Source organism: Enoplosus armatus, chromosome 17, assembly GCF_043641665.1.
Source record: "Enoplosus armatus isolate fEnoArm2 chromosome 17, fEnoArm2.hap1, whole genome shotgun sequence".
NCBI classification, from domain to species: domain Eukaryota; kingdom Metazoa; phylum Chordata; class Actinopteri; order Centrarchiformes; family Enoplosidae; genus Enoplosus; species Enoplosus armatus.
In genome coordinates this window covers 4,475,748-4,501,552 of record NC_092196.1, presented here as the reverse complement: position 1 = coordinate 4,501,552, position 25,805 = coordinate 4,475,748, and the positions used below count along the sequence as shown (strand labels likewise).

The following is a 25,805-nucleotide window of genomic DNA, read 5'->3' as shown; positions in this document are numbered from 1 at the left end:
CATCACATGTGACTGCTGACCTAAATTTTTAGCCATGGATGGGGAATTGAAAACAAAAACAGAGGCCAGGCGAGTGAGGGTAATTTGCCGTGAGTTCGCCCTCCCCTCACATTCACGCACACATACACATACTTATAGACATACACCCACTCCCATGCACATAACGCACACACACTGTACCGTCCTGGCCCCCCCCCCCCCCCCCCGACTGAGCCCTCTAAAATCAAAACAAACATTCCACACACTCTCCCTGCCCGGATCCCACAGTAACACAGACGGCCGAATGTTACTCAAGTATAACTACAGGCAGCAGGTTGCCCAGTATTGTGTAATACCTTCAGCTACAACACTGATGGCTTGAGATATACCCTCTGTGAACAGAGTGCAAAAAAAGAAGCAGTGCTTTCTTAGTAGACAAAACACAAAACAACTAAAAATACCGCGACAGATTTTAACACGTCCAAAGTGTTATGTTTTTCTAAAGTGTTGCTTTGGCACTGGCCTTTTTTTTCCCCTCTTGATAACACGCAAACATTTTATCTGTTTGCACGTCCATGCGCTTCCGTGCTATTGTGATACTCATTACACATTACCAGTAAAAGGGTCATTATGGTGTGTGTCATAAAACCTTTGATAGCCATCAAGTCAATATTAAGACGAGGTTAGCACAGTTTCATTTATAACTATATGTCCGCTCTCCTCTAACAGGCCTCGATCTTAATGTCAATGTTTTCTTCCACTGAATTTTGCAATGATTGTATTAAAGCTTATCGTCACACTATATAAACACATTCCTTTTCAGTTACTTAATCGCTGTTTGTTCCCTGTGGCAAGCCATTAAAACCAGGACGTTGGCAAGATAATAAACGCCGCAAACAATTTAGCTGAATTAGAGAACGTACGTACACTTAAAATATATTATTCTGGTCACTAGATAATAAATTCAAGGTGAAACAGTTGATGGAAAACAACTTGTTTTTGTCTTTATCGCCACCACTTGCCAGACTATTTGATGTCAGGCAGCATCAGTGCTCAGTGTTATTGCAGTTGTGTAATCTTGGTGAAACAATGTTGCCCCACTCTTTCTAGCTGTCTTGGCCTTTGAAATGTGTGATAGCTGGCTCAGCGATGTAACTGCATTATAAATGTTAAAAGTGATTATAAAAGTAGTATTGCACAACAGACCCCTTTCAACTCTTGATCAACAGAGGAGCTCCAGGTTGTATGCCCGTATGACACCATCACTGGCCTGCCCTGCTGTACGAGGGCAGGCGTCTCCACCTGAGAGTGTGTGGGTGGCTCTGGAGGGCTCGGGTGGAGCTGCAGATGAATGCACAAACAACAGAATTTGTGGTATTTGTGTCACTCCCACCTCTCTTACATCACTTCTGTGAGTTCACCCACTGTTTGGCAGGTGGGGCTGGTGTTTGGGTGGGGCTGCAGTAGGGTGGTATGCTGAGCAGATTTTTCTGTCCCCCCCCCCCCCCCCCCGGCTGCAGTTAGTTGGTGGCCTTGGGGCCCAACAGGAAGGAAGCCCATGGGGCAAATGACACAGTCGGCCCTTTGTTTTTACGCCCTGCCATGTTTTCCCACTCCCTCTCTGAGCCCTCTGGGCCTCCATCATCATTCATTATCTGCCCCCTCGCCGACTCCCCCCCTGGACTGTTTTCACTCTGGTTATTGCAGATTCTCGCTCATACACCTGCCTTTTCTTTCTCCATCTCTCTCTGTGTCTCCGTCTCTCCCTCTGGACTGATTTCTCCTGCACTCCTAATATGAGCTGGCAGAACCTGACATTGCAGTTACAGCCAGCAGCAGGTCCGCTGCTGCATTTGCATTCTGCTTTGCTTAGGGGGAGGACTAGCCGTGGGGATCCCGCTGCAATGCAGGTGTAGGTGGTGAGAGGTAATGGAGGCACCGCTTGAAGGTTTTATGCCCCCCAGATATCAGGACTGAAGATCCTGTTAAAATGGGTCTTATGAATATAGTGATAAGTGGATCAGAGGGTGAGGATTAACTTACTTGTTAGATAAGTCATGTTCTTTTCTTTTCTCAGGCTGCTCCCATTTCTTATCACATGGTGTTACTCACACACACACACACACACACACACACACACACACACATATCTTTTTTAGTTTTCAGCTTGTGTCTTTTTATGCTTTGTGAAATAAGCGACTAACTTTGTGAGTCAACTCGCACTTTGGAGGGGAGACGCAGTCCACAGGCTGCAGGTCACAACGGAGTGTGTGTGTGTGTGTGTGTGTGTGTGTGTGTGTGTGTGTGTGTGTGCATGACCTAGAAAGTATGATGAAGACAGTGAAGGTAGCGGGGGGGGGGCTGCAATGGGCCCACAGCTAAATCGAGGCAAGGCCACTCCCTGTCCCAGCTCTATTCACTGGGCCAGCCGCCTCAGACCAGTTTGAATGTGGGTGAACAACTGCACGGAGCCTTTAATGTGTCAGCCGCCTCGTCGCTCACTGCTGCTCTGTGCTAAAACTAAAGGTGCCGTCACCTTCACCGTGGGAGCTCATCTCAAACTGAAACTGCATGCTTAAAAAACTTTCGATTTTTGCTTTTTTGTCTCTCTCTCCTCCCCCACTTCATTTTACTGTATTTATCCACCGCTAACTTTGCTTCTCATCACTCTGTCCTCACATTTCTACCTCTTTACTGTTGCCGCCTCTGATCAGACAGCACTCCCTCTGCCTGTAACCTCTTCATAACAAGCGATGAGATGTGTACTGAGCCTCAAGCTAAACTCTAGTTATGTAAGCAGAAAGTCTTTTTGATCTTTTTCTTTTTGCTTGCTCTTTTTTTTTTTTTTATAAGAAACCACTACGTTCGTTCTGCTTATGTAATGATAATGATATTTAGTTCACCATACTATAAGTGTAATGAGAACTTCCAGTGTCAGATAGTGAGATGCTGGGAATTGTCCCTTTTAGGGTTGTTAATGACAGAGAAGTAGGTCATGTCATGTGTGCTGAAACTGTGCATCATCATTCACATGCTGCCATATACTGTGTATGTTTGCACCTGCACATGCACGTTTGTGTGCACAGGTGTCTTTGCTTAGACAATAGAATAAAGGTTACAGGTGCGGGTAAGAAAGGGGTCAGTGATGACAGCAGTTTAAACTTAAAGGGACATTTTGCCATATTTTATGTCCAGTCTGTGTTGATGGTAAATAGTCAATTGAAGCAATACATTTTTCAGTGCATGCTCTATTGAATACGGCTTGCAGAGCATGTCGTGCTGCACGGCTAATGCAGCCGCGGCCTTGGCTTCTCTCTCCGCTGCATTTCTTCTTTTATACTCTGGCTGAATATCTGAGTCAGCCAAAACACTGTAAAATGTATCCTCGTTTGTAACGTCCTCTTTTGGAATGCCACTTTCTTGCTGTTGGAAACGTAGCTACTTTGCAATACAAGTGAGCAAGCTCGTAGTTCTTCCTTGCCCCCAACTACGCCAATGCAAACGTCACAGAGAACATCGGCAACGACTGAACGCTTTATTCACGCCGTGTCCCCGAACTCCGATAGATAGACATAAGGTTGAAAATTGGCGAAATGGTCCTTTAAGTCTGGTGTGCTGCCTGAGTTTGCTCCTTATTTGCACACAGTGCAGGTCACTGTAACACCTGTTACAGTATGTGAAGGCACATGTGACAGACTTTGAGTTTTGTGGTTACAGTGTACTTTACAGTATTCAGTCCTGTTACCTGAATCTGACCTAGCTTCGCAGGCATCCTGGAACCTGCCCCAGAAATGTGTCAGAAACATGTAGTGTGTCATCTTGGAAACAAACCAGATCTCTGCAGTCCTGGGGTCCACTTCTATTCTGCTCTCTCATCCTTCTCTCGCTCTCTCCGTCACCCCCTTTCCCTCCTTTCCTGCTCCACTAGCCCTTTTCCCCCGGGCTGCGAAGGGGAACCAGGTAACACGAGAGCCCTGTTTCTGCTCTGTTTGCCAAGAGCCTCTCTGCTGCCAGAGACAAACAAGAGTGACACGGTTGGAGCCGTAACCTTCATCGATCCATCCATCCACCCGCGCGCTCCCTCTCCCCTTCTTCGCTTCTCCTTTTCCTCTCTCCTCCCTTCCGAGCACACTGACCTACTTTCCTCCTGACCTGTTTATGCAAGCTCCGGTGCAGCAGCCGTTCAAGCCAAATCAGGAAAATAGAGAGCGCAGCATATTTCTTCCTTGCAGGGAGTGTCACCTTGGTACGATCCCATGGGTGCTACGTTTGGGTGGTTATCGTAAGGAATTCCATGTTTACTGAACAACTCCACAAAAGCCATAATCCCATAGGGACGGCAATCTGTGTGCTTTTTTCTCTCTTTTTTTTTCTTTTTGCACATGTGTGTGAGAGGGAATGTGCGTCGGAATGTGTGTGTGCATGCATGTATTTGCCTGTGTGTGTGTGTGTGTGTGTGTGTGTGACTGAGAGCATTGTGAAGGGCATTGATGCGTCAGCCTCAAAGAGGTGCTTTGTTTGCAGGCTTAGATCAAGTTGGTGCACTGGGTTAACTTCCCTCCCCTCCCGTACCCCCTCCTTCCCCCGTCACTGCTCCTCCCTTTGCCCTTTATGTTGTTATGAACATGACCCCGTTTTTGGTTCATAAGAGGGCAGGAGACAAAGACAAAAATTGGTTATTTAAGATGTGCTAAGTATGTGCTTACTGGGTAATGCACCCATTTTGTTAAGGGACCAATTGTGTAATAACGCCATTGCAAATTCACATTATATGATATTGCATTGAAAGGCAGATGGACTGTACTTGTATTTTTCATTCATGATTATTAATATTGACCTCAACTACCTAACTACTCGTACACAAGCTGTGCCGTATAGCCTGCGAGTCTGGACTTGGACTTTCGATAACACGGCAGCCTTTTCTGTGTCAGTACAAAGAATGCAGCGGGACTTGGCCAGGAGGTTGGCGGGACAGTTGAGCTGGCAGCAGCAGTCAGAGGCTCAGACTGTCTCTGCCCCGGCTTTGTCCTGCACATCACACAGCGCTGACTCAGACATAGGCCGTTTTACTTTGAAGCGCGGTCCAGTTTGTGTCGCTCCTCTGCTATAAATAACCTGGATTGCGTGCACACCTGTTCAAGTTGTTGAAACAAAAATTATCCTTTGACTTTGCGGTGTCTCATGTTAGAGCAGAGATGTGCTTTATGACTCAGGGTGATTTTTAGTCATTTTTTTTAGCTTGTTACTCACCACAGAGTCCTTTTTAATGTCCACTCAAGGTCATGTGGAGTATGTCAAAAGCACATGAAAGCGGTTTAATCATGAGTCTCTAGTGCAGAGGCTATAATCAGAGGAGTGTGTACCTATGCAAGGGTTTCTGCCTGATGTGAGTGCAACATTTGATGGTATTTCCATGCGTTCAGCTCATGTCTATTAGTAGAAGTAGGCCAGTGTTACATCAGACAAGCTTGCCAGGGAGTTTGCTGGCCCCACCGGGCAGAGTGTGTCACTGCGAAGCTCCTCTCATTTCAGATTAGCCTCCGATGTCAAAAGGAGTGCGTTGCCCATGGGGAATGGGAAGCTCTATAAAAGGCCATCTCTGCACACTGGAAACTGGGTGTGACTGTCAAGCTTTTGCCTTTGTCTAAATCTTCAAAAAATAGATAACCGTACAGCAAACAGGGGCATGTCTTTACATCATATGGCAGTATCAAGCAACTTTTTACCTGTCGTCAAGGAATATAAAATAAATATTAAAACATATGGCTATTATTCTTAATTGCCCTCATTTCTTCCGTTTGGTTGCCGATGGTGATTCATTCTCTTATGTCAATCAGTGTGTACTGTATTACCCAAGTGGTGGTTCTGGCAGAGGGTTTGTAGAGCAACCTCGCAGTTGATAGGATGATGAGCTGTCGGCTTGTGTGTGTGCTGTCTACAGACTGCCATGTTCGCAGTCACTGCTGCTGTGTATGTGTGTGTAACATCCAAACAGGCGTTGTTGCGCTGAACCACATGAACACTGGTGAATGAACGGAGACAAACAGGCCCCTTTTCATGATATGTTGATAGGGTCAACATTCTTTTTTTATTTTATTTTTTCGATCTTGAAATGCTCCCATCTTCCACAATGAACATTAGTGTCTTTACATACATATTCATGTCAAAAGGAAGCGATGGTAATGACCAACCAGACCAACCACCACCCATCTCTAAACACCACACTATCTTTGCCTGTTTTTTTTTTTTTGTCCTTCTTTTTCATAAAACCATCAGCAAAACCACAAACATTACTGATTAATACACACTGAAAAAAAGGGGGAAGGGGGGAGGAGGAATGAGGCAAATACATGTCATCACAGTCAATAGGGGAAAAGACACAGTATAGAGGAAAACAGAACAACACCTTGACGAAAAAAAAAGAAGATATAAAACCAATGAAAGAAACATTACAGTGTTGTTCGAGGGTGGGGGTGGGGGGGGCTTTACATTTATACACAAGCACCAAAAAGCCAAACATGGTACATAGACTTGTTAAACAAGGATCCAGTGCAGGCAATTCATCACTGCCCAGTAGCAGAACTACCACGAGAAAGGGATGAATAACCCCTGAAATGAATAATGGAGTCACATGGGAAACAAGGGGCGTCCTTTTCTTCGTTAATTTAAACTCAGATTGTTGCTGGGGATTTTCAAACGCTGGCACCAATTGGAGGGTTAGAGAAATTTGGTTTCGCCTTAGCTTTTATTTCACAATAACTCAATTATCTGGCGTCTAATATGAGCCTCAGGGGCCTGCTTGGTCACACTACAAAACCTCATTTCATGTCAATAAATGTACATGGAGGGCCCTATTCGTATCGTACACAAGGGGAACTTGTTCAGAACTCAGTGCACTGTAGTTTGTTTACATGACTTAACTCCTCCAGCGTTTGCCCCCAAGCATCCCATGCCGACATTACAGTTCAAACTCAAGGCTGCAGTATGTATCTATAAAGGTCTGTACACATTGTCCGTCTATGTTCCTGTGGGCTTTTCTACAGTGATGGGCAAGTGGAGAAGAGGGAAATAAATACATTGGGCCAGTGAACAACAAGATATGGTTGATAAAGCTCAAATATACTAAAGGCTCATAGCCTGCAGCTGGTGAATTCCACCTAACATTTAAAGGCTGGTTAAAGGTTTAGAAATCCAAACATTTTAATGAGGTCCTTGCCTCAGGAAACAACATGTTCTCCATTCAGTGCTGTTGGCGCTCCATACTGGACGGCCATTTCTGTGTAAACAGGGCATTAACAAATGATTAATGCTAAAGCTTAACAATCAAGAGAGAGAGGTGTTTTAATTCGAATGGGTCCTGTGCCAACAGTGGACAACATGGCTGTACAGTAATTGTGATTTATAATAGGATGGTCACTTTCAAAACCCTCTTTTACCATTGCAGGTACGTTGCGTTTTTGTTGAATTTGTATTCAAATTTCTTTGTAAAATATATATTTATAATAGATACATATATTCATATACACAGTAATATACAAACCAAGTGCTTAAAAAATAAAGGTGATGGCGATCTTTCGTGAAATAATGGAGATGGTTGGGGAGAGTATGGGTCGGTAGAGGTAGGGTCTGGGAAGAGGTATGGAACTTAACATTTGTAGTGTTGGTGCTTCTTTGGTCGAGGGAATGTCCCCAGTGTTCGTTTGCATTTGATTTGAATTAAGGCAGATAGCCATACATGTGTATGTTTGTCTACAGTCAGATATGTACCAAATTTATAGTACTGATAAAGCTTAAAACTTATCGTTTTCCTACATTCTTGTTTGCAAGTGATCAAAATGTTGATGTACGCTGAAGTATGTTGTTGGATGACAAAAGTAGAAAAGTAGGCAGTTCCATTCCTCCTCTCATCACATAAACAAAAGTGCTTCTGTAAGTATGAAGAGGATGTAAGAAATGACAAATCTGTACAATATATACAAATATGATACAGCCCTACAAGATGTCCAGCCTTTTTGGGTGATATTGGGGGTAGGGGAGAAGAAAAGCCCAGCTTCCTGTCCCGGGGGCTTGAGGGGAGGATTTGATTATAGGGCAAAGGCATGATGGCAGGGTAGTTCTTAGAGGAGAAATGTCTTTTGTTTCGGTTGTTACAAGTTCTAAAAGTGTATGTAACCTAATCTCGCCTCTTGTTTCGTCGTCCACCTGTCTCCTTTTTCCCGCTGTCCTTCCTGGCCCCCTCCCCTGAGGCCGCCTGTTTACAGGCTCCACTCTGGCTCTCTCGGTTAACGTTCTGCTGTGGCATGAGGGACAAGTAGGGGTGCTGGGGCAGGGGGGGAGTTGTAGCAGAGGGAGGGGTAGTTGGGGACTCCTGGCCGGAGCAGTTGCCACCACTGCTGCCGGTGCTCATGGCCCGGTGTTTGAGTCTGAGTTTGTGAGGCAACGCTGTGCCCTTCACCTCCCCCTGGGGATCCCGGCCCTGGGCCTGAGAGCAGGCCCGGGAGGAGGGCAGAGGCGAGGCAGGCTGGTGGAGGCCAGTAAGATGTTGGTTGTGGTAGCTGCCCATATCTGAGCAGGACGAGGAGGGGGACTCATCATCATCCGTGGAGGCCTCTTTGTCAGAGCTGCGGGGATCTCCATCACTGGATGAGGTGTCCTTGCCAGAGGAGCTTGATTGGCCTTGGTAGTAAGCCTCTCTCCCAGGCCCACCTTCGTAGGTAAGCACAGGTGGCTCCTCGTCTTGGGCACTGAGGTATGAATGATGAGACTGCTGGAGATGGTGGTACAGGTGGGAGTGGCTGACCTCCTCCACTGGTTTGTGGAGGAGCTCTGCAGACGAGTCGCTCTCTTGCTGCTGCTCCTGCCGCAGGTGTTGCTGGGGGAGTTGGCAGCCTCGGTACACCTGTCTCTCTCCGGCCTCATTGTGGCTGTCTGAGAGCTCATATGGAGGGGAGTCTAATGTCTTCCTCTCCAGCTGTTTTGTCACCTCAGCCAGTGTCTCCGTGGAGCTCTCCGTAATGGACTGGGGCCTCGTCAGGGCGTCCACAGGATAGGAGGCGCTGCTGGAGCCGTACAGAATGACGCTCCTCTGGGCAGCAGGTGGGTTAGGGGCAGGCTGGCTGACAGTGTTGATAGCAGTAACAGGCTCCAGATGGGGTTGTTGTTGGTGAAGGTGGTGGTGCTGCTGCTGCTGCTGCTGTTGGGTGTGATATGCAGCCTCCAGCTCCTGAGAATGCTGCTGGATCTGGTGGTGGGTGGGCACAGAGGCCAGACCACGGTGGATGTTGAACATGATCTGGGTGGTGGTGCCATTGGCAATGTCCATCTCCAGCCTGTCACCTTCCTGTTTGATCTCAAAAGGAATTGGCTCTGGGCTGTCCCTGGAGGAGGCGTCGGACATGTCAGAGAGGGAGCCGCGTGGGGAGTATTTCACCAGCTGCCTGTGGCCCTCGCTGCGTCCTGACTGCTCTGTTTCTGAGGAGTCAGAGTTCATCATCACCTGAGAACCGCTAGAGTAACCGCTGGAATAGTACTGAGCAGAGGAGGAGGAGGATGAGCCTCCTGTGTTGTTGCCTCCACCAATCTGCTGGCTATTTTCAATGTAGGAGGCGGTGCTTATGAGGCCAAAGCGCAGCTTCAGCTGGAGCAGCTCTGTCTTAAGTCTCACATTCTCATCATTCAGTGCAATGACGCGGTTCTCCAAAACCATATCATTGAGGCGTCGCTTCTCGCGGGAGCGCTTGGCGGCCTCATTGTTTTTGCGGCGTTTCTCCCAATAGGAGGCGTCCTTCTTCTCATCAGAAATGAACTCGCGCTTTCGCCTGCAGCTCATGTTGGGTTTGGGCTTGGTGAGGCGCCCCGTGCGAGCTGGACTCCCTGGGGCAGAAGGAGACTCTTCATAACCACTGAAGGTCTCAAGGCAGTTTAGGTTATCCCCTGAGTTTTTGTTTAATGTTTTGAGAGCTGAAGTAAGATTTTCCATTCTTGTCTAATGGCAGCCAGTTTGAAATGTTTTTTTGGGCAACTGGGGTCAGAGGTCAAGGGGAGGTGGGGGGTGGTGACAAAAACAACCGTTGAAAGTTTTCTTGGTTCTTGGTCTGTTTATTGAAGGTTCGGTGTGGTTATGACAAGAGGGGACTCAAGTGTCCAAATTAGCCAGAAAGATAAAGAACAGCTGGAGCTCAGCATTAGCAACCCTCATTTATCCTCCTGACGTGTTTTTGGTTCAGTGTCCAGACTCTTCCCGGTCTTCCTCCTGCTTTTCCGTTGACGGTTGTTAAAGGTTGAGCATGAGAATCAGCGCTCTGAGCTAAGCTGGTGGAGAAGTGTCCTAGATCTCCATAAAAACAGCAGGATGTAGGTCGGCCCGTCTACCTCAGCGTGTCAGTCTCTTGGGGAGCCTCGCTCTCGCTCCCTCTGTCTGTCTCGCTTCTCTCCGCAGTTGACTGCAAGATGAAAGGCTGCAGAGATAAAAACAGAAAAAAAAAAAGACATGTTAATCCATGTGGACTGCTGGAACTCCATTATGCATTTCTTTTACGCCGTTTGTCATTCCTGCTTATGTTGTTGTTCCTTTAAGCATGCATAGTGATCAAAGGCGCATTTCTACATCCGAACAGCTTCCCTTTGCTGTTTCGGCATGTCTGGCTTTAAGTGACAGTGGCAACCAATGAATGGCTGCTTGACCTCACTGTCTGACCTTTTAGCCCCCGCTATTGATCTGCTCTGTGTGCAGCCTATGACCCCTGACCCTTGAGCCTGGTGTGTTGATGTTGACTTTTGTGATGCAATGAGGACATTGAGTCCATTGCAAGGCTGAAGATACTGTTTCATCTCGTCACCCAGTAGTTATAAAGGCGCCGTTTAAATATCTGAGCTCACATTTATTGAGGCAGCTAAAGGCAAAAATAAAAGACTGGTAATTAGAAACGGCATGTACGGCAACTGAAGCAAGTGCACACATGAAATAAATAGTGTAACACCGCAGAAATTGCATCAGTCTAACGCATGCTGAGAGCACAAGACTAGATTGTTTTAGGATTAGCTCTTTTTGTTTGCCTGATGAGTACTTGGGCCAGACAGAGCAAGGGGTGAGTCAGACACGGGACTGGTGGGGTTCCCTGGATCTGTTTTAGAACATTTCCCAAATGAGGGACAGCCCCACTGCTTTTCCACTAAGAAACCCCATCCACAAACACAGCTACACCCCCCACCGTGCGTTCATCCGCAGAGGAATGTGGCAGCATTCTTCGCCAAAAACAACTCAATGCCAAATCAATGATGCAGAGTGAGCAGATAAGGCAGACAAAGGCAGCAGCCACTGCAGGTCAAGGATAAAGAAGCTGTGACTGGGGCGAGAGATTGGGAGGTGCGCGGGCAGCAGGGAGGTGGAGCATTGATAAATATAGGTCAAGGGCCTCTGGAAAGAAAGGAGGCAGGAGGCGGGACACGGGCAGGAATAACCCGGCCTGTTAACATTTGAGTAAAACACAAGGGTGGTCGAAAAGTCTCATAACTATGGAGATGGATGACTCTGAGCTCACACACAGCAGGGAGCCCTCTGTAAGGCGCATGGCGGGCGTGCCTCCAGACAAAACCAGTATGGCGTTGCGATGATTAGGGCATGACACAGATGAGTTCAACAGAAAAGTGCACTGGGATTGAATGAATTTACACGATCAGATCGGCAAAGTGACGGAAGTATTGAAGGTCAAACAAATCAAAAAGTGCTGCCTAAAGTGTCTATGTTATATGTTTTGCTGTTTTCTATTCAAATGTGTCCATGATAATAGAGCCACAGTAGATCCCATCCATTTTTCCCAGCTGCAGTAAATGTGTGTTACTCAACATCTGCACCAGGTTAAACCACATAAGAACTATTACACTGTCTGAATCTGTAATCTCATAATCTGGCATGGTGTTTGCGCTGGTTCTGCTCTTCCCCAGGATCTGACACCGTTACGTAACTACAGGCGCACCCCTCACAATGAATATGGATTTTGAATAAGGAGTTTTTTAGCTCTAAAATGCAGACAATGGAAGTCATTTCCAACGGAATCAAATCTAATGCGAGAATCCACATTACATATTTATGTTTGGAAGTAAAGGTGCTGCTGTCTGGATTTTTTTCCTCCTCTGCTTGGCTGAATCAGCCTTTGACATGTGGCTGTTGGGCACGAGAGAGAGAGAGAGAGACAGGGAGAGGCTTTTTCTCAGCATGTCCCACTGACCCAGAAACTGTGGGCCGACCGCACTCTGTAAACACGAGCCTCGCTACCTCCACTGTACGGCTTGCTGGAATATAGGTCAGCCTGAGCTGCGGAGAGGTGAGGCGGCAGGAGACCAGGAAAAAAAAAAGAAAAGACAAAAAGAGACGGGAAGACAAAACAAAAAAAAGAAGGAGGCGCAGAGAATGAGAGTGTTGACGGAGGTGAGAGCAAGTGGAGTGGAGACAAAGAAATACAGGGAATCAATGAGGCAGAGTTAAAACAAAGAGAGGGATGGAGATGAGATTATACTGTTAGCTGGGCGGGGGGGGGGGGGGGGGGGGGGGGGGGGCCAGAGGCGATTGCGACAATGTTGGTATTGCATCAATAGAAGGAATGTGTCACCCATAGCAACAAAAGGGGTCGGGGGGGTGGGCAGAAGGGCCAGCCAATCATTTCTCTCCCTTCCTCTGAACCTGTGGCTTGACACGGCCAAAAGCAGATGGTGAGAAAACAACGTTCTGGAACAAAAGGAGGGTGATTGACGTCACAGAGTGCGTATATTGCATATCTCTCCTTCCTACAGTCGGGATGAGCTCCACACATGAATGAACTCTTGTGTTTAATTAGCTCACAGTAGGAGTCTATCTCTCCCTCAGTAGCACCCCTCAATATACAACCATGTGAAGGAGCGTGAATCCCACCGACCCACGAGGCCTGCAGTCCATTAGTCCATTTCATTCACCCCCTCTTTGCCGTCACAGTCACAGCAGATGCTTAAACCCACAACAACGGGAACGTGGCCAATGAATCAATAAATCACTGCCGCCAAAAGCAAGTTCAAGTGCAGCCATCTTATTTGCACGCATACATTAAATTTTCCAGCTCAAGTGTACAAATCCTTCCCCCTGACGCGAGCAAGCCTACAGTGTATTCGCACACATTTCCTTGACCTAGATTACTCTCTCCAACGTATCATATATTCTTCCACGTGTCATCGCTGGGTCTCTGCGGCACTTGTGGAATGATAGCACAGCAGAAGAATCCAAGTTGCGCTCGCTCGCTCAAACCGCAGGGGCCCCGCACCGCGAGAGTCTAAATGTGGCAGCGAGCTTTGGTGGAAACAGTGGGACCGAGTTCAAAACCCCCTGCACGTGTTTCTGTGGAGCGTTTCAGGAAATGGGAGCAGGTCTAAAATAAAAGGGGAATGATGAAACTGTTGACCCCCCCCCCCCCCCCCACACACACACACACACACACACACACACACACTTCACCCCCTCTCTTTGGAAGAATGCAATGTATGGCACGTGGTGTAGGGTTGGGGAGGGGGTCATGTGGGTGGGGACTGCTTGAATTCCAAGTCTGGGTGCTGACTTTATCCTTCCAAGAAAAAGAAGGAGAGAGAGGGGGGGGGGGGGTAATAGATCGGGCTGCATGCCAGAAAGGCGGAGTCCTATCCGAGCTGGAGCCTTGTTCCACGAACACACGGCCATATAACCCCTCTCTCCAAAAGGGAAGAGAAAAAAAAAAGGGAGCAGAGTGACTCAGTCCATGTGTTGCACCAGTCACATGTGCTCCCGTGGCCTACTAAATGCTGTAATTCGCCTCTGTGCTGGTTCCAAACCGCAGCACAATAACAAAGCGCGGCCCTCATCTTTTACCATCTCCCATGTGCCAGGAAACCCCGAGAAAGTCAAGAAGCCACAAAGTGGGACGGGATGGAAAAGCGCTCCGTGGTCCTCTGACCACCCCTGACCCCTCCCGGATCTTTATTTAGTAAAGGCTCGGATCAGAACCTTAACGACCCACAGTTGTCTGAGTGAGCAGCTCAGATCAGTGATGCAAGAGGCCGAAGATGTGAAATCCCCTCTCATAACTGTAACACGTTTTGATAAGCGAAATGTTATTTATCAAGGTCGCGCGGGGGCTTTCCACGGTGTGCCAGTCTTCTATTTCTGCATGGCTGCCTCGTTTCTTTGTTATGGCGGGGCGAGGATTTATTTTGGTGGGGTTTCGACTCTGCCTTTCTAGTCAGAGGCGGTTGTGCGCCCCCCCCCCTCCCTCCCTCCTCTCCCTCCCACAGGACTAATGTGACCTACATTCGTAGCTGGCATAGAGACCCAGTGTGTGCGCCAACCGCGGCGAGCAAAGCGCGGCGCCGCACGGCCACAGACGACGGGTTTCCACCGATTGCATAATCTGCCCCGTTCATTTTAATCCATTTTAATTATTTAATTCATTTATTATGCAACCTGCATAGCCTCGTCCGTGTCTCCTACGCGGTGTGTTGCAGCCACAGACGCGGCACGCCGTAGCACATAATGCGTAAATCGCTCCCAGCCATGCTCCACTCCGCCGGGCAGAGACACGCTGCCCCGGACGCCGTCACAACTAGATCCGTTTTCTTTTTAATGTCGAACATGGCTTGTTCACGCTGCTGTTACGTGTGGATTCTAGGGATGTAAAGTGTGCATGTGGTGCCTTAACGCATGCCACTGCTGGAGAGGAAGGACCGTGCCCACGTGCAGTGTCTCAACCACAAAGCCGGCGTGGAAAATGACGCCAGGAACGTAAAATATGACATAAAATGTCTTTGTGCCTGCAAGTTAGGACAACATTGCACACCCCCTTACTGAAGCAGTGCTGGACTGCAGCCAAACGGAGTTGTTAATAGCAGATCAAGTCCATTTAAAGGCCGTCATGTATTGTTCATCACTCTGATAGGTTGGGCGCAAAGCAAAACGCAAAACACCTAACAAACGCACAGCCCTAATCATTCACGCAGCAGCCCATTGAGGGGAATCTGTTACCCCGCATGCCTCCTTTGTTGCACTGTCTGACAAATCGTCTTCATGCATATTCAATCGGATCCTCAGTCATCCGAGGCGACCGCGTGGATCCATCTGCGCGACGAAATCCAAACTCAACAGCAGACAACAAAACAATCTGCACCTTCTCGCCTGCTGCGCTATCAAAATGGATACTGCTGTAGTAGCGCGTCACCCGAGCTGCACGGGGACCCAGATAGCCACACATCTGACCCACATTCGGGTCCAGATGTTCTGCACCTCACCTGGCCGCGGCTGCGCTCACCAGAGCCCGTCAACTTGGCCAGTCTCCATCCTGCCCGTGCCCGTCGGTCCGAGGCCGAGGGCGTAAACAAAGCGAGACACGTCAAGCCGTCCACGCGTAGAAACGTCCAGGGTGGACGATCGTGCCCCGCCGCCGCGCTGCCGGACTGGATTGCGTGGTGGTGCTGCTGCAGACTGCTCGCCCACTAAAGGGTTAACCTGCTGCACAGCCGCGTTAACCTTTACAAAGAGCTGCTACACGTGACGGAGAGAAGTGTGTCCTCGGAGCCTGCATGTGATTTTTCCAGCTGTCTGCACGGACTAGCCTACTGACCCAAAAGAAGCCGAGTATAAATCAGTCCAACATATGAACCTGACCCTGAAGCCTATAATAATACTAATACTAATACTACTACTAATAATAATAATAATAATAATTACTGTTCAATAACTGATCAGAAAGCAGGTGTGCTGTTAAACAGACACTGGGATAAACAGACTAAACTGGCCCCTAAAAGCACCACAACAGACTGCGGATATGTGACTGGGGGTATGCACCATAACACAGCTGTGTGTGTGTGTGTGTGTGTGTGTTGACCCTGCCGCATCACAACTGTGGCACCGCATCCAAAACATCCACCGCAAGTCGCCCTCCCTGCGTTTCCACCAGACGCACCGCACCTTTTTTTTTTCCTGAAGGAATCCCATAACCTCTGGCCACCGCCCCCCCACCCCCCCCCCCACCCCTTCCCTCACACGCACAAACAGACCCTCACATAGGCTTTCAGAAGTGGGGGGCAGCCTCGCCTCGCCTTGACATTGAGAAGATGCACCAAAACAAACACTCATGGACCAAAAAGGCAGCGGCGAACTCCTCACCAAAACAAAACAAAATGCTAAAAAAAAAAACCCCCACAATATTCAGAGCAGCCTGTGTATCTATTAATGCCACGATGCAGTTATTAATAATGACACAAACTTACCCCCTTTTTCCTCTAAGAAATGATCCACAGAGGTCCTCTTTCCGTCCAACAATCCGCTTTGCGCATCGGCCACACACACACACACACACACACACACGCCGTCCGTCACTTTCTGAACACCAGCTCTTCGATTAGTGCAGGTATATGCGAGAGTGTGAACACAGTGCCGCTTGTTTCCAGTGCGCTCCTCATGTCATGTTTGCTCCAGTTCCCCCCTCTCTCTCTCTCTCTCTCTCTCTCTCTCTCTCTCTGCTTCCCTCCCAGAGTCTCTAAATGTATGTTAGTAGGTCAGTTGTTGCATAACAGGACGCTTTGGGTGCCTCGTCACGTTTTTTGTTTCCCTCTCGGCTCTGCCCCCTCCCTCCATCCTCGCCTTCAAATCCTGTTGCAGGAGAGGAGATGCAGGGGGAGGAGACAGGCCTGGAAGGGGGAGGGGCTAGGCTCAAAGCCAGACTCGCAGTCAGATGGAGGCCTTAGATACTCATAATAAGGTTACTAGACATTACCAAAAAAAAAAAAAAAAAAGCAGCAGGCAGTGGAAAGGCACACAGAAACAAGCCGTGAGCAAAGAAATATAAAAAGAACCTGTTTTACCCACCGCAGCCGGTGTTTTGGGAAAAGCAGACTCGCATCCTTTGCGGAGGCTATACTTACCAGACTTTGTCTAACAGACCCATGTGGCTTTCTGAGTAATTGTGTGCTATTTCATCTTTTTTTTTTCCCTCTGGTGGTAGACCAGATTTAAGTTAAAGGAATAGTTCCACATCTAGGGAAATATTGGCTATATTATTGAGAGGATCAATGCCACTCTCGTGTTTGTATGGTGAATATACGGCCCGGCAGCCAGTTAGCTTAGCGTAGCGTAAGGACAGGACACAGTGGGAAACAGCTAGCCCGTAAAGTTGTGATCAGTATTTTGCTTTTTGTACAAACAAAGCCTCTAAGCTTCAGAGGTTTGTTATCTTCAGACAGAGCTAGGCTAACAGTTTCCTCCTGTTCCCAGTCTTTATGGTAAGCTAAGCTAACCGGCTGCTAGCTGTTGCTGTATGTTTATAAGACAAACATTAAGGGCGGTATTGATTTTCTCATCTAACTCTTGGCAAGAAAGCGAATAAGCATATTTCCCAAAAAGTCAAACTATTGCTTTAAGTGCCTTAAAGGCCCCCTCACTGTCCTACAGGCCTGGACAGGCAATGCTGGACCATTTTGTCAAGTACAGTACCCGAGAAGCACAGTTTTGAGGTACTTGTACTGTCCTTATGCCACTTTATGCTGCTACTCCACTTCATCTCAGAGGGAAATATTGTACTTTTTACTTTTTACATCAGTCCAACAGATATAGTTGCTAGTTATAAAATATGTAAAATGCAAATGTAAAATATGCGCTAAATTGGATTCGCACCACCTCAACCCATCGCAGCATTATAATTCTACGTATAACTTAAGGCATCAGTAATGATAATCAAATAGCTATAGAACACCAAGAACTTTTAATTTAAGGCAAGTTGTTTAAAATGTAAAAGTATTTCAAAACAAAACTTTAAGCACTGATCAATGCATCCCATTTTGGAAGCTGATCATATGATCTGTGTTGAAAGTAATCAGCAAAATATACGGATAAATGTAGTGGAGAAGAAGTATAAACACAGTAAAACTGTACTTTAGTATATTACTTCAGTAAATGTACTTTCCACCACTGGATTAGCAGAATGGTGTATTCATCTGGTCGACAGAAAACAGAAAAGAAATATCTGTAGCAGCTACAACCCAGAACCACTCTGTAGTGCACCATCAAATCCAGATCACACTGGACACGGGTGCAAGAATTGTGGGTCCACACCTTGTAACTGTTCATCTGCATACATGTGTGTTTGTGTGTGTATGTGTGTGTGTGAATGGGAGGGTTTCTTCCGTCCCATGGTCCCTACCAACCTGGTGTTTCTGCATCACCACCTCCAGGAAAAGACTTATTGTGCAAACTCACAATACGTTTTCAACTCAATATTGTGACACTGGCTCTCTAGAGGAAACCACAGACACTATTGTCACGAACACAAGTGGAACATTTTCGGTTTAATAGCCTCAGAAGCTGGCTTGGCCCTCACAGTGTCCGTCATTGTATTGTTGAAAAAAGCCGAAATCGACTTCCGCCACACGGTGTTGACTAAGCTGTGCTGAACCGGCTCCTCGGGCCAGAATGCAGCCATATTGTGTAATCTGAGGTGTCTGTTTTCGTTCATCTTGATCACAGAGCAGGAATGTGTGTCACGTTGGCAGGGAAGAGACTCGCGCAGCTTCCAATAGCGATTTGCAACGTAGAGAATAGCAGCTGTGCAGTTTTGGATGGTCACTGAGGCAGCTCCACGTGTCAGATAGCCATCTTCCTCCATCCTGCTCCAGACTCAGGGATGGTAACGGTCTGCTCAGTGTCTCAGTTAATGTGCAGTACACTACATTATCCGCAGAGTGATTTAAGATGGGGGGAAAAAAAGCGCCTGAATGGAAGCCTTGAGGGCTGACGTCTGCTGCGGATGTGTTCATTATCTCCCTTTATCTTCAAGGCTGTACTATCTTTTGCATGGGAGTGTGTGTGTATGTGTGAGTGTATGTTCAGAAAACTTGTGCCCTTGGTTTTTCATCCTCGCATCATTTTCCTTTCCCACAAAGATGTAAGCATAGTTCACCATATTACAGTAACATTTGTGTTTGGTGCATACAGTTACATTAAGTGCAGCGATTATTCTGTGTAATTGGATTGTTTTGTGTCCTTGAAGGGTGCTAAGGACTTTTCACCTTTGATACTGCAGTAATCACTTGTTCTTGTGTGCGTCCACGCTCCGGTTTGTTGAATCCACTCAATAATGCCTGTCTCAATTATGCCAAGTGGCCATTTTTTGTTATTGTTTCTAGTTCTTGATTCGGTGTGTTATTGTTCTTTTATACATGCTGTTACAGCTTATAAATTAGTCCAGCTTTGTGATTTTTTTATTTTTATGTTTTAGTCTTATCTGCCATTCACACATACATCCTGTGACACTGCATTATCAGAGGGTAACCCCCCCCCCCCACCCACCCTAATGTGGAACCTCAAATTTGAACTAAATGTGGATCCCCATTCCTTTGCACCTCTTTGTTTCCTCCTTTAGCTGGAGGAGACAAACAGCACTGGAGGAGCGGAGGCATTGGCCGTGAACTTGGATCCCCCTCCCCCCATAAAACCACACACACACTCTCTCTCTGTCTCCGCATCACTCCCTCTCTTTTTGCACCCCATCCTTATCCCCACCCTGCCCAACGTTTTCCCCCTTCCAGCTATGTCTGCAAGCGTTCCCATGGCAACTGTCGCACTGTCTGCCTAGCAACAGGCTTTATCCTTTCACTGGAAAAAAAGGGGGTGAACAAAATGGGGGGGGGGGGGGTGATGGGGGGGTTCTGTTTTTTTTTATTTTTATGGATGCATAGATGTGGGTGAAGACGGCAGCGTAACAGCAGCATGTTGCAGTAGATTCATTAAATGAGACTCTTCCCTCCGCTCCACACCTGCAGCGTCTGCCTCGCCTCTACCTTATTACCTTTCCATTTCACCACAGCCTCCTGCAATTCACTTAGTCTATTTATACTTGCAAAATGGTGCTTTTCTTATCTGTTTTGGGGAGAATTAGTATTAATATTTAAAAAATGATATATGTGCATATATATATGTATAGTAATAAAATGATGATGACGCATACCAAACTGAATTCATTATCTGAGGATTTCTCATAACAAAATAGCAATGATCTTAAATTCTGGCATATGTATTGCATCAAATATTTTCTCTAAATTCAATTGACCTTTTTATGCTGGCATAAATCAGCTTCTGCACATTTCTACCTGCATACACACATAAAAAAATGCACGCAGTGCACAGTTGCAGTATTTAACTATCACTCATCACCATGCCAACTAACTTGCTAAGCTGCAGGAACAATAAAAAAAATGCAGTGATCCATAGCATGAGTTACATCAAGTGGTAGATGGTGAGACTGGAGGACACTGCGACGCTGAATATATTGTCTTTGCTGCCACCTGCTGACTCCAAAGTACCATGATTTTTCTTTTCACAAATTCCCAACTGAAGGAGGGAAAAATGGATTCCGAGTTGATCCAAAATTGTATTGAACTTCTGGCACTTTGACGCTGTGTGTGTAATTACAATAGACAAAAGAACCACAAGAATCATTATCTAGACTGAATGTGAATTCCCCTGTTATAATTAAAGCTCTCGTGTTTTGAAGGTTTCTAATAGAACTGTTGAGTAATAGCAGACACACCCGCTGTCTGTCTCTGTCTCTGTCTGTCTGGCTGTCAGACTGCCTTGCCACCTTCAGGGGCTCTGGGAGAGAAACTAGCCAAGTGCACAACTCCTCTCCTCGCCGGCCTGCATTTGTCAGCACTTGTCAGCCAAGACATACCCTCGTCTTGTTCTCTTTCACTTATTCTCTCATTATCTGTCATTAGGGGAAATTATATCCAGGCTCAAATGAGCAATGTGACTTTTTGTGTGTTCACTTTAGATGTTTAGTTTTATCGCTGTATGCTATTTACAGTAACGTATGTTATGTAACAGTTGGGCATTGATCTGTCGATTCACTCCAGTGATTTAGTCCTGCACCCCCCAAAAAGTTTGGGGACTCACAAGCAACAAAAAGAATAGAGGAAATTGAAGTTGCAGAGGCTGAGATATCCTGACACTACACTTCCCATAATGCAACTCAGCAGCACCTTTCATTAGACCCCCACTGCCTCCTAAACGCCTAGTTCTTGCAAACTCAGCAACTCAAGTTTTCTGTGAAAACTGAAGTCTCAAGCCCACGCTGATAACCCTGATGACATCATTATGACATCATCAGGGTTTTACAGAAGACTGTTTTTTTCAAGTTCTTACTTAATCAGAGTCAAGTTTATCGCAAAGTAGGTTTTCACATACAAGGAATTTCCTTCGGTATATTGATGCATAACAATAAACATAGTAAGTAGAAAACATAAAGAAAGATAAACTCCATGTGTAAAAGTGGTGGAGTGCCCCTTTAAGGTTTCCTCGAGTAATAACCAACTCAGTGCCGTGACGTTGAATCTGTCAAATGTATTTATTTTTTAATATGAAAATGTACAGACGGACAGCAGACATTAAACTTGTCATCACCTCGGTACAGATAACATGACACTGATAAAATGTATTCAAACTGGGTATGAGCAGAGACTGCAGTGAGAAGTGGAACACCAAAAACAGTCCAGCCGAAGAGGAGCTCCTTGACACGACCGTGTGACACATAACAGGCAGTGATAAACAAGCCTAACTCATGTTTAGTGTGCGCAAACTGATTCAGGACAAGACCAATGGAGGTTTTTGACCGCTAATCATTTTTATGTCTGTGTGTATTTACCGTCTGTCTCCAGCAGACCGGCGTCAGCGGTGGGGAAACATGCGCAGAAGTCATACCAACTGGACTGAATGTGGCTTCAGGACCACCAATCTCTTAATGGTGTGAGTTAAGCTTGCATTGCAATGATGTGACGAAAACAGTTTTATGTTGCGTGTTTTTAGTGGTCACAGTGTAAGGGATAGAGAAACTATTACACACTCACTACTACGGATAAGACTCGCTGTCTGAGCAACAACACGGACTGGAGCTGAGATTAAGTAGTTGTCAAACAGCAGGTTATGAGATGAACGTTTATAGACATTTATTACAGTATAATACAGTATTTGAAATAAAAACAACACACTGCTAAAAGTTTGTCAGACTTGACAATTGAGTTTTATCAGTCCTTGTGAACCTCTGCTTGGTCCAGCGCTCCTGTTCTTTGCACTGGCCCTCGTTCAGCGAAGCTTTCTTTGTCCTTAAAAGTCTCGTGGCTGACTCACAGCGCTGGTCCTCAGTTGACTTTGGCCATGAGCTGCTCTGTGAAAAGCTTCTTCAGCTGGGCCACCTCCTCGCTCAGAGAGTTGAGCTGAGACTTCAGGTGAGTGTTCTCGTGCTTATACTGGACCTCGGTTTGGCCTTGCGTCGGAGGAGGCTGGAGGCCGTAGCTGGCAGCTGACGCGCTGTACTGAGGGGATTGTCTCCCCCTCCTGCCTTCCTCCCCCTCCAGCTGCTGGAGCCAGGAGCCAGTGCAGTGCCCTCCTGATTCGCCTCCACTCAGTCCTTTAGGGGCCTCTCTCGGACCTTCCCGTCCTGCTGAGGATAGCGCGGGGCTGCGCCTGGCGCTGCTGTTGTCGCCTGCAGCATCACCCAAGTCCCCGCTGCCGGACGTCTTGAAACGCAGCTTGTGAGGAAGGTTTTTCATCACCTCAGCCTGGTCGAACTTCCCCCCAGTGAGCCCTGCAGTGTGGTGGACATCAGCAGGGGAGTGGTGGAGGTCATAGCCCAGCTCCTCTGCCCTGTGTGGTGATAATTTCCCATGGTCGCTCAGCCGGTCTTCAAAGAAGATCGGACTGCCCACGCTGGACCCACCTGGCGTAGAGAACCCAGAGTCCTCCGACATGTTGCCAGCATCCCTGGAGCCCCTGGTGCTCAGCTGGCCTGTCTGGTTGTTGGGATGTGAGGCTGTGGGGGGGCCTCCATCCCCCCTGTGGAGATAATAGTGAGGAGTCAAGGTTTGAGCGGTGTGGTGAGGAGCTGTGGTGAGGGGCAGAATAGGGGCGTTTGAGGGGTCTTTGACCAGACCAAAGCGGAACTTCAGAGCCAACAGCTCCGCCCTGAGACGAGCGTTTTCCTCCAGCAGAGCCAGGACGCGGCTCTCCAGGACTATGTCGTTCACACGCCGCTTCTCTCGCGAGCGCTTGGCTGCCTCGTTGTTCTTCCTCCTCTTGTCCCAGTAGCCCTCGTCCTTTTTGTCGAGAGGGATGAACTCGCGCTTGCGTCGGAGGCTGGAGGAAGGACTCTCTTTGCGCTTGACGGCAGAGGTGCGACCCAGCAGCGAGCGTGCCAGCAGGCTGCTGGAGGTCAGGATGGACACAGCCTCGTCCGTGAAGGACAGAGGCCCCGCTCCTCCTCCTCCTCCTCCTCCACCTCCACCCGCTGTCACTGATGTAGGGGACTCCAGAGCCGTGAGCACAGCCACCTCCTGCTGCCCCCTCATCTGCTGGGACTCCTCCTCAAACATCACGCCTGTCAGGGGGTCGAGCGAGCCTTTTCCCGGGTTTGCTGAGAGCGGAGAGCCCTGCAGTGTGCTTGACTCTCAGGATCTCTGGGAGGCGGGGACAACAGTGCCACCTAGTGAGCAAAGTGACGGGAGGAAACAGGAACGGGGATTTAGTGGTTATGCAAGAGCCATTACAACACAATATTATGTAACCCCATTACATCTCTCCAATAAAACTGGAGCGACCTGTACCATAACCTTGCATGCCTCATCAGACGTTCAATATGGGCCAGTGCGCGCTGGCAACGCAACGCAACGCGAATCAGCCACACCAGACTTTACTATAAGCACACAGCACCCGTTTCAAATACAAGATGATAAAGAAGTCTAGCCTACAATGCGACATTCACCTGTAAAGATTCACACCTACGTGTGTGTTTAAGACCTAAACAAACACGTACGGGCTCGTGTTTTTGGGGCGCTTCCCCTCGCGTCCTCACTTCATTCGATCGGTCATCGTCATTTAGGCCAATTAAAAGTCACTCGCGATCGGTTTCCGGTCAGACCGTCTCACTTGCCTCATCAGCACTGACCCACATGTCTGACGGGGACACGCCGATCTCCAGTCGGTTGCTTGTTGTTTATCTGCGCTGTTCTCCTTTTACACTCGGCAGCGTCACTGGCATGTGAGACTTTGAGTTTAGATTGACAGGCAATTGAAAGTTGTTCTTTTTACCCCCCCCCCCCCCCCCCCCCTGAACAAGTTGCAACTTCTGCCTCGGTGTAGCCGTCTTTATGAATATACAAGTATATATGAGTACACTGCAGCACGTTTAGTACAATAATGCTTTTCATGAGCGAATAAAACGCAACAGAATGAAAAGTGAAACTTGTTCCCACGTCAGCCTGAAGTGACCGGAGAGAGTGCGCGCTTCTTCTGTCGCGGTGTACTGTTTTATTTAACCAAAATGATAACTCGAACGTCCTCTGTTTGAAATGATGATGTTACCTCCGCAGAATGATCGCTTGTCTCCGCTTCTCCACGCGTCTCTCGGTCCGGTTCAGAATAAGAAGCGCCCCTCTCGGTCTCTCCCTTTCTCCGGTGCAACGCCGCAGTTCAACCTCGCCGTTACTTAATATTATCACCGGCGCGGTCGCACCTTCACTCTGCTCCACTTGGAAAACCGCAGCTCCTATTTGTAACGTCGAGTTCAGCTCAGGACGGTCCCTATCCCCACTTGAACCAGCGGGGCCCTTTTTGTGTGTGTGTGTGTTTCTGAGACCGCCTCCCTCCGTGCCCCCCCCCCCCCCCCCCCTCCCTTCGCCATCCAAAGGAGAGCTCCTATCGGCTTTCACATAACATAGCAGTTCAGGCATCATCATCATCACCACCATCATCATCATCTGACCTCCCTCGCCCCGCCCCCTCTGACAGGATAATCTTCTCATAACAATTAGGTAATGTTGCGCCTCCTGTTCCCTCTCAGGCACTTGCTGTGAGTCAGTGATGATAAGTACATGTCAGTGTATAAATCACAGGGTTTTTTTTTTATAGTGGCGTGGCCTGTGATTACAGCGCTTCACATAATGCTCCTCTTTAACACACCAACGACATACATATCATTCTTCTATCAGCCGGATACTTCATGACTCTTTGGCTCACAGACCTGACTCCACATAAGTCTGTCTGTATTTCTGTTGTTGTTCATGAGAGGCCTAACAGGGAGTTAGACCTGTCTGGGGTCTAATCCCCAAACATGTAAGATAACATACTGTGCATGTTTTTGTCCGTGAATGACTGTTGACTGGCAAACAGCTTTAATATAAGCGTGTTCATGCGTAGCCCTTATAGCATGTAGAATGTATGTGTTTTGATAGGCTCAGAAGGGAAGTCTAAAGGAAAAACTGGTTGATTTTGCAATTATTATTTTCAAACATGCAGCAGTTGGGTCTGTGGGACCACAAACAATGAGGAAGTAAACCTCTTAAATAGCTAAGTGAATGCTGAACACATTGTGATCTCTCGTGGCTCCGGGACACGAGGGGCCCTCAAAGCCCCCCCCACGTTCACTGCGTGTTTTTGGTAACTTGGCTAATCGCAAAGTTGTTGAGGAATTTGCACATCTGAAGTGCAATGCAAACTAAAGGGAGTCCTGCATTGTTAGCTACGTTTGTGGGCATGCCTTGCAGAGGGACGCTGTGTTAAAGTCAAATTATATGAGCTTTGATATTTTAGTTGCTATTTTGCTCACGTGATGCACATTCCTAATGAATTTCAGTGTTTTACCACAAACAAACACAAACGATTCCAGCATAGGATTACGTGTTGCACAGGACTGAATGTGAACTTGGAGGTGACAGGGTGCGTACACATTGCTCCGAGGGCAGTACGTGAGGAGCAATTTTTTTCCCTGAGGTCATCCAACTAGGTTAAGCCG

General features: G+C 47.5%; 2 protein-coding genes across 2 annotated transcripts; both read right to left on the bottom strand.

Annotated features, from left to right (window-relative positions):
• Positions 1-8,152: 8,152 nt before the first annotated feature.
• On the bottom strand, positions 8,153-10,040 carry nfil3-2 (nuclear factor, interleukin 3 regulated, member 2). Its single transcript, XM_070922855.1, has one exon. The coding sequence runs from the start codon at positions 9,956-9,958 to the stop codon at positions 8,153-8,155; it is 1,806 nt and encodes a 601-aa protein (XP_070778956.1). The 5' UTR covers positions 9,959-10,040.
• Positions 10,041-21,344: 11,304 nt separating this feature from the next.
• Positions 21,345-24,593, bottom strand: nfil3-6 (nuclear factor, interleukin 3 regulated, member 6). The gene is made up of 2 exons (XM_070923265.1): positions 24,377-24,593; positions 21,345-23,498 (listed from the first exon to the last, which is right to left on the bottom strand). The coding sequence occupies exon 2, from the start codon at positions 23,386-23,388 to the stop codon at positions 22,159-22,161; it is 1,230 nt and encodes a 409-aa protein (XP_070779366.1). The 5' UTR covers positions 23,389-23,498; positions 24,377-24,593; the 3' UTR covers positions 21,345-22,158.
• Positions 24,594-25,805: the final 1,212 nt, after the last annotated feature.